This window comes from Watersipora subatra, chromosome 4 (assembly GCF_963576615.1).
Source record: "Watersipora subatra chromosome 4, tzWatSuba1.1, whole genome shotgun sequence".
Classification (NCBI taxonomy): domain Eukaryota; kingdom Metazoa; phylum Bryozoa; class Gymnolaemata; order Cheilostomatida; family Watersiporidae; genus Watersipora; species Watersipora subatra.
Window position 1 is genome coordinate 25,553,390 of NC_088711.1, and position 9,490 is coordinate 25,562,879.

The 9,490-nt window shown below is 37.1% G+C and overlaps 1 protein-coding gene across 2 annotated transcripts in view; it reads right to left on the minus strand.

Moving 5' to 3' along the window:
- Positions 1 to 9,205, minus strand: part of LOC137394945 (uncharacterized) — a 59,415-nt gene extending 50,210 nt beyond the window's left edge. For both annotated transcript variants that reach the window (XM_068081719.1, XM_068081718.1), the window contains exons 1-5: positions 9,112 to 9,205; positions 6,574 to 8,823; positions 6,053 to 6,193; positions 3,456 to 3,584; positions 3,195 to 3,322 (exon numbers count right to left, since the gene is read on the minus strand). In XM_068081719.1, coding sequence (XP_067937820.1) covers positions 3,195 to 3,322; positions 3,456 to 3,584; positions 6,053 to 6,193; positions 6,574 to 8,823; positions 9,112 to 9,145 — 2,682 coding nt within the window. In that variant the 5' untranslated portion in view covers positions 9,146 to 9,205. The remainder of the gene's footprint in view (positions 1 to 3,194; positions 3,323 to 3,455; positions 3,585 to 6,052; positions 6,194 to 6,573; positions 8,824 to 9,111) is intronic.
- Positions 9,206 to 9,490: the final 285 nt, after the last annotated feature.

Sequence of the window (9,490 nt, forward strand, 5' to 3'; positions counted from 1 at the left end):
ACCCTAACTCGTCATATGCTACCCTAACTCGTCGTACATTGCACTGACTCATACACTACCCTAACTCGTGTGTTACACTGACTCGTATGTCATCAAACTCGTATGTTACCTTAATTCGTATGTTACTATGAGTCATACGTTGCCCTGAGTCATATGTTACCCTGACTTGTACATTACCCTAACTTATACGTATGTTATCCTAATTTAAAGTTATGTCATAATTGATTGTACTTACTGTTAATGAGAAAAGACTGCTAGTTATTATGAGTAGCAACTGAGAAACTGTGAAAGTATGGGAACTGAGTTGTTGGAGAGCCAAGTAAAACACAGAATTGACTAAAGACCATTCAGAGACCAGATAAATGTCAACCACATAAAGAACTAGGCAAAGTTCATCGCTGGCCACTGATTTGTTAGTAATATAATCTCGCTTGAATAACATTTGGCAGACCCAGGATGCTTTGCTTGACACCAAAATGAATATATAAACAGGATAGGAGTGACTAAGATTGTTTACAGAACTAGTAGAAGCTACTAGTCATGAAAATGCTGGTAGTAGTGAATATAGCAGACACATCTAATAATACATACATATACACAATGTACTAGATGCAAGAATTACCGTACTTTTCGGACTACAGTAATACTTCAACTTACGAGTGCTCCATGGTACGAGAAACTTGAGATACGAGCCAGCTTTTAAGCAAGTTTTAGCACTAACATACGAGCCATGTTTGAGATACGAGCACTTGATTCAGTTGCCAAGTATGCCGGAGGTGTTTTATGAGAACAGCATCACTCTGTATTTTTCAACTGCTCAGGTTATACTGTTGTACCGTGTTTTTTTGTGCACGATTTTCTGTGCAGAATTATGTGAATTAAACATACTGTGCGTAGACCAAAAGTTTGCCAGTAAAATGAAAGATAATACAAAGAAAAAACAAATGATAACAATTGATATTAAACGGAAAAATATTGAAAAATATGCGAAATGTGTATGCGCGATTGAGCTAGCTCGGCAATATGACAGAAATACATTCATAATTATAAAACAAAAGGATTATATTCAGGGCATTTAGTTCGCAAAAGGACTAACCATAGTTTCTAAACGGTGCAGCGATCTTCACGACCGCTGATGGCATTGGACAAACAATTGGCCGGTGACAGCGTAACTGAAACGATGCTATGTGAAAAGGCCGGCGCTATCTATCCAAACTGTTTAATAGACATTCGGACAAGCTGGCTAGTGGTCATGCATTAACCATTTGTGACGACACCTGTGTTCGTCCTAATCGCAACATGTTGCAAGGGCGACAAAAGCAAACGTCCTTAGATAGGTTTATCTTAAAACGGCCGGCTAGTCGTGAAAGCGAAAAAAAGGAAAAATTTCTCGCTAACCAGCGAGAAACTTCAAACTATGAACGCCGAAGAAATTTTAATTACGTTTAGTTGAAAATGAAAGTTTGCTTTTAGGTTTGCTTCTAAGTTTGTCTTTTAACACTTTAATAAAATCCAAATTTATCAAAGTCAAATGTTGTAACGAAGGATAACTTATATCTCCCTCCCTGGCAAATGCGAGTGTTAACTGCTATTGTATGTATTTAATTTTACATTTTAATTAATCACATTTCCTTGCATTATTTTTTATTTGTTGCTTTTTGAAAGCATGTAGTACGTTAAGACAATAACCAACATGTTCTTTTTGTTACAATATCTTGATTCGAGTGTTTTATTTGCATTTTTTTAGAGTATGGAAAACAATCAATATATATTTAATTGTTCTATATACAAATAAATTGCACCAACATGCGAGTAAATTGGCATACGAGCTCAGTCTCGGAACGCATTAAGCTCGTAAGTTGAAGTATGACTGTATTAGCCGCTACTTTTTTCTGTTGTTTTAAGCCATGCGGCTTATAAAAGGGTACGGCTATTTTGTGGTTTTTTCTATCACCGCTAGGGCGCATTAACCGGAATCTCCAGTTAGTGCGCCTCTAGCGGTGAAAGAAAAAACGAAACCATGCCTAACTGTACTGTTAGGCACTGGGTTAAAAAGCATTGGTTAATACGGAACAGTGCGTAATGGCACTGTTCCATTTTAACTAGCAAAGTTGCTGCCGTGTTAAAAAGCACCGTCCTGAGTTCTGTGGCCTATACAAAGGTGCAGTTAGTGTATTGTTTTATCGATTTTTGAAAATAAAGCAGATGCGGCTTATATAAGAGTGCGGTTAATAGTCCGAAAAGTACGGTAGCTCACTATTAACAGCAGTTCCAATCTAAAAGAAACTTGGCAATGATTAATAGGTGAAATCCAGAGCTATATCCGCTAACCAAATTTTGGATTTTGCAATGTACATACAGGCACTAAACAAGAATTACTTCCAGTGACCCAGCCAGGCCTTGTTAGTTCAGTAGTATCGAGTGAGCTGAGACGAAAATGACATACATGTACATGTAGATACATATTTTCACATTCCTTAGCGAAGACCATTTAAAATTTTTACATACATGATCGTGTTAGTAGCCTGGTAATAACAAGGAGAGAAATTATGAAAGTTTCAATTCTAACCGCTAGTTATAATAATCGTTGAATATTTGTTACAAGCAATTAACAAACCCTTTTATTAAATAAAAGAATGAACAGCGGAGTGGATAAGCATCTCACAAACTTGAGATGAGTAGTGCACAAACTTAACCAACGTAGGGTTTTGCTCTGTAGAATTTAATCTGTTCAATAAATGAAGCAGCTACAGAGACTCCATCCACCTACTCTTTCTTTCTGTTTAGACAACACCGCAACGATTTGAAGAAGCTATGCACTGATAATTTCAGGTTGAGACTGGTTACTGTTGCTAATCAAAGCATTTCATGTATGAACACGATAAGAATAGTTAGTGTGTAAGCAGGGACAAGTGAACACAACCCTTCAGCATGTATATATATGTACATGGGGTACGAATAACAGTGGTTTCACATCATCAATGATGCTGACTGCAAAGAAAATCGGCTGCTAACTGTGTATCGACCAATCGCTTTAGCCACAGATGTATCCTTGTACATAAAATACGTGTCGAGTTGTTGCTAGAGAGTTTGAACCATGCTTCATGAACTTTGACAAAATGATTCAACCACAGCTATGAGTTAGTAATATCTATATCTTTACCACAACAACATAAGATAGTCAGAGTACATACGTTGCCACAAGACCTGCAGTGATGCTTCCTCCTGGTAAAGCTGAACTTCACTTGGCAGGCCATACAAACATTAGTCTGAGAGTCGGGCAACCAAAGTGGCTTATTAGCACCCATGTCCAGGTACTCTCCTGCAAATGCCCCGCAGAAACTGATATTAAAAAACTGAGGAATCTCTTACCTCTATGCAAATACACACCCGTATGGCTCTCAGAACAAAAAAAAGATTACAGACAACAAAGAACACACTAGAAGTATGCTTACCTAAAGCTGAAGAAATAGAAGACGACTCTTGGTTGATCTCATCAGGTATACCAGTTTCAGGCTCTGGAGAATGGTCCGATCGGAGCTCGAATGCAGGATCCACCACCTGATATGGTGGCGGAGGAATATCTGCCAACAAGAAATTTAATGCATAAAACTCAACGCATAGGGTGTTGACCTCTTGAACTGAACTATAGTTCTGTGCAGACCTTAAAAACAAGAAATCCATCAAATCCTGTAGTAAAAAAGTCAGCCGGAAAGGACACAAGTAATGCGTATATATGTAGAGATGGCATTTGAGTTGTTTATAAGAATTGTTTGTAGGAGTGACAAGTAATGCGTATATACGTAGAGATGGCATTTGAGTTTTTTATGAGAATGGTTTGTAGGAGTGACAAGTAATGCGTATATATGTAGAGATGGCATTTGAGTTGTTTATGAGAATGGTTTGTAGGAGTGACATGAAATATGACAAGTCAGTTGATGAGTATATCATTATCAAGTATTGCTAAAGCTGTCACGAGTTTTCTAATACTGACATCTATTTACATAACAACGATGAATGTGCATGAATGTGATGAATCTTTGCACAGTCACCACCTAACGGTCGGTATAAAATATTATGTAGACAAGAGTAATTAATGGTCAGGTAACTATTGCCCAACTGTATCAGCAAAGCTGCTTAAATTAACTAATATTAACCAGCCATGAAAACATAAATCGATTAGTATAAAATGACTAATATAAAATGACTGGAGTAAATTGACTAATATAAAATGACTAACATAAAATGACTAACATGAAGTGGACAGTATAAAACGAATAATACAAACTGACTAATACAAATGCACTAACATATAATGGTTAATATAAATTACCAACACTCTCACTAGAATACATCATAATTCATTTAATGCTTGTTACAGTCCAAATAGCTAGCAATAAATACTTCAAGTAATTACATATAGCATTAAAACAAATGAATTACATAAAACTATTAAAAAAACTAAATTACATGTAAAGTAATCGATACTTATAGTAAGAGCAGTGTCCATTCGTTTGTCGTTAGGAAAGGCGTTAGGAATAAAATTGCCTCGCGCGAGAATTGAACTCGGGTACTCTGATTTACAGTCCGGCACTCCAACTACTGCACCACTAAATTATCGTATCATATCTGCACTTGAACAAAAGGAAACAATTATCTACACGCTTTGAGACAATAAAAATATGTTAACAATCTATTTTGAGCGTAGTTTTGCTTTTAAAAATCTTATATTTTTTATCACAGTTTATTGTTAGCAATGACCAGTCGTGCTAGATGCATTACAGCTACAAATTTTTACTAATTTTCGACCTATGGACTGCTACGGTTGTCATTGAACGATTATTGTTACTGAAAGCTATTATTCATATATTATCAGCAATAATAATGCCATAAACTGTAATAATATTGATAAATCGTATGACTAGGAAATGCTCACGGTCTTTTCCAGAATGGCCGAAAATGTGATCATTTTCATTCAGCAGCGCATTTGAGGTATTTTCGTTGCATCAGCTAATGTAAAACTTTATGATGATCCATTTGGTATCAAAATAATTTTATAGACTATGTGGTTCAAAAGTTATGACAGTTTACACACGCCCCTCATAAATATTAGGTTTTATTAAATACATAATTATGTCCGGGTAAAAAAATAATCGTGGTAGCGAAAGAGTTAATTATGCCCATACTGGTTACTCATGACGGTCTCTCACAATGCAGGGGACTGTCGAGCGTACCAGTGTCAATAAAAAGATGTTGTCCATTCAATTTTATGTCAAAACAGTCAAATTGAGGTGTAGCCTTGGCGATACAGAGACAACCAGTACACAGATAGAGGTGGTGATAGTGATACAGAGACAACCAGTACACAGATAGAGGTGGTGATAGTGATACAGCAGAGCTAGTTTAACTTATACAATGTGAACTCTAAATTACTATAATTTACTTGTATTTGTTGTTTTATATTTAACATTGCTTTTATTTTATATCTAAATGTCACCAGAGGTCTCTCCACTAGCACTCATTTTAAGATTTTCTGTTTTGCATCACTTTAACCTTCATCCCCGCGATCACTCTTAGACAGTTTTGTACCCTTAAAAAATTGATTCAAAGATATTCACTCATGATTTTGTTATACTTTTTTGTTTCAATTCTAAGGAAATCGTTGACTTCTTTCTTCACAATATCACCGGCACCAATTCTGCTGTAATACATGATTTTAAAACTAAGCAGGAAGGTATGAGTGACTATTCACTTTTATTAGAACCAAACTATGTGGAGAAGAACAGTGTAAATATGCACTGATTTAAAAATTGCAGTGTTTTGGGAAGCTTCAGATGCCGTATGTTGGAAATTGCTTTAGGTGTAGAGTAGATCTTTGATCACATCGTAAATCAGGTGTTGAGAAACTCATGTAAGATAAAGTGATCTTAAGCCGAGATTTGACTGTAACTATGCGACTTACTATTAATGGATTCTAAAATGCATAAGAGCATACAACTGCAAACATGGCAATTAGAATTTGAGTAACTTAATGACAGAAGAAGGAGCTTACCTGGGCATTGCGGAGCATGCGTTGGAGTTTCCGACTCTGGAGAATCAGGCTGCTCAGCCTCTTCTTGTGTGACCATTGATTGTAAGTCAGCGGTTGAAGGAGATAGCTCATCAAATTGTTCAGGTGTCAGATTATCTCTTGCTACTCATGAAAAAATATGAATGCGAAAATTGATCTAGCATTGAGAAAAAGCTCAATACCTTTACTAAGGTATTGAGTACAATTGGTACAATTACTACAATTGGTAATACAAATGTAGTCGTTTTAATCTTAGTAGGTGAATATGTTCCTGTTTACAAAGATCATGCAACCAAACTCAACTTCCTCATCATAAAAATCACGTGGCCACATGAATCAAAATTCAGTTGAAAATAAGTACCGATAACAAAAAAAACATGAAACGTCTACTGGCATCTCAGGTAATTCACACCAAAGGCCCAAAAAATTGGCCGAACATGAACTAGTTTGAAACCCAATCTATTCACATATCCATAATAAATATATACAAACATCTGACTTACTGTCATATAGATCAGAGTTGCGATCAACAAAGTAAGTCGAGCCACTTTCTGCGAATGCAGGCCTACTAGCATCAGCTTCAGTTGGTACCTCCCCTGGTGGTAATTCATTGATGGGTCCCGTGTCTGTTGTGTCTAATGTCAGCTGTCCAGTTACAGTTAGGTCTAGGCCAATATCAGCTAAAACATCATTTGCCTCAACCACGGAGGTAGTAGTAGCACCAATGTCCCACCCCATGTCCTGATCCACATCAGAGGTTGGAATAATACCGTTTTGTTCTAGCAAACTGTTTCTGTGAGCCTGACTAGCAGTCATCTTATGTAACGCAGTAAAGCTTTCTGCAGCCTGCGGTGGCTCAATGTACTGGAGTCTCGTAAAACTATCTATTGAACCAGAGATATTTGGATCCTTTTGCAATGAACCTAATGATATGAGTGGTGAAGAAGCAACATTATTCCCACAATCACCTACCCGAAAACTCTCTCCATTATCAGTCATTGTTTCTGGTTTGTTGGTATTACTGGGTATAGAGTAGCCATTGGCAGCTAGGAGCGAATTGAATTCCTCATCTGTTCGACTTTCAAACTGCTGTTCATCTTTTTGAAAATAAGGATTTTCATTTGTTAGGTTAGTTCTGTTACTAACTACTTGCTGTGCAAACATTCCATTGGTCATTGGTTTGCTTTCTGTCTGATGAAGATATGATTGATCATCGACTTCTTGGCCTGTACCATTACAGGAACTGGTTACTTGTTCATGTAATGTATTCGGTGTGGATAGATGAGTTGCTGACAATGAATCGCCCTGATTTGTGTAACTGTAACCTTCTATGCTTGTAATGACATTAGAAAGATGTGGGGCACTACTGGCTAACAAATCTGGCAGCATGGCGACAGAATCATGAGGGTGTTCAACTGGAATGTCCGCTTTATCTGTTGAATGTATATTTAGCTGGGGAAAAGATAATCCTGATTGGTGATCACCAAATGTTGAGATGGGTAATGCTAAGTCGACTTTAGTTGGATAATTGCATGGCAAACTACGCTCATAATTAGCATTAAGAGAAGCATTTACTCCTGTATAGAATGATAAATTGCTTGGTTCATGCTGGCTGGAAGATGCTGTATAGCTGCTCTGTAGCATGTCTGGCTGCTCTGAACTGAGCATAGAGCCAACTGGTCCTGGTTGTGTGACAACTTCATCTGATAGATCTGGTCTTAAATGCTCAGGAACATAATTAGCCATATGACTGTTCATGCTTATTTGTGAGTTGCTTGCGCCATGACCAGCATCAACATAGTCATCAGATTTTCCAATGCCAGACAGACCAGATTTTAACACATCGTCTGTGGTGTAATCTGTGTTATGATCTATGTAATCATCTTCTTTCATTGATTGTAAGGCATGATACCTTGTCGACTGATCTTCTGAGTTTGAAGACAAACTGATTTCTGAAGAAAGCTGATTGTGTGTTGGTGTTTGCATCAAATTAGTGTCAGGTATGCTGCGTACAATTTGATTTGTTTGGTTCAGAGTTTGCTTTTGAAAGATTGATGGATAAGAACTTTCTTCTATAATGTTGGGTCCAAGCATCTCTGCAGTCTCCGTTTCAGTCAGAATTGAAGGCTGATCCACCAGCTGACTATTTATTAAACTGCTTAGTGGAAATTTCAAACCACTTTCGGTTGATGCTGGTTTTTGAGTAGCAACATTAGAACTTTCCCCAGAAATAGAACTGGTTGTAGAGACAGAGCAAGGTTTACTATGTTGTTCAGTGTGTAAACTTGGAAGCTCTGAAGCTAAGTTGTCAACAGAATGCTGAAGTACTAGATCTGTACTAGTCTGTAGTCCTGATGCAGTGCAACTTCCTGGCAATGCCGAGTTTATTTGAGCATTTACTGGAGTCAACGATTCTATGTCAACAGTTGAGGGCATTTTGAACCCTGTACCATTAGGTAAGTCAAATAGATCCAAACCTAATCCAGTAGTGCTAGGCTCATTTTGTAGACTATTAGAACTATGCAAGGAAACTTCTGATGACTTTGATAATGCATCTATTGTGTTGGGGAAGCCAGAAACAAAGTCAGCAGATATGGGGCCAATGTTAGAAGAACCCACTGGCTGAGAGGGTGCACTCACTAGTGAACTGTCGTTTGAGCATAACGTTAAAGAGCTCTGAGCTGGCGCAAAATCAGGTTCAATACATATATCTATCAAATCATCCATATAACCATTTGCACTAGGCTTGCTCTCTACAAATGAAATAAAATTATCAAGTAAAGCACAACCAAGAAACCAGATTCAATGATAAGCAAACCGAAAGAAGAAGAAAAGATGACATGTTTCGAGACCAATCAACTTAAAAGGTTAGTTCTAACATGAAGATAAACAGTAAAAGGGCACAGTTCATTCCTAACTATTTTGCAAGCACTGCAATATATACACATATATATGATTTGTTTTAGTATATATTTAGCCTAGGTAGTTTAAGCAGAGCTTTCAACTTAACATATACATGAACAACACTTGAATTTGTCAACCTGAATGATTAGAGGGTTGCTTAGAAGTTAGCATTGGAGTAGATACTTGAGGGCTAACAGGAAGACAACTCTGATGACTGTCACCATCTTCCAGTTCCAAGTCACCCAGCAGAGCATCAATATCAACTAGATTATCCATTGCCTGCTTGACAGTCACTAGCGGATTCTGTTTACAAACAAACACCCCTCTAAATAATTAATAAAGGTAGCAAATAATGCTGTAAAACATTATAAAGTCAAATTAAAAGCGACATCTAAAACTAAACGTATAATTCCTATTATTTGCTGCCTTCAGGTAAGTCATCGTTGAAGAGTTTTTACAATTGATATAATAATGGAAATTATCAACTGATCATAGACTATTTGGAGAAAATAAGAT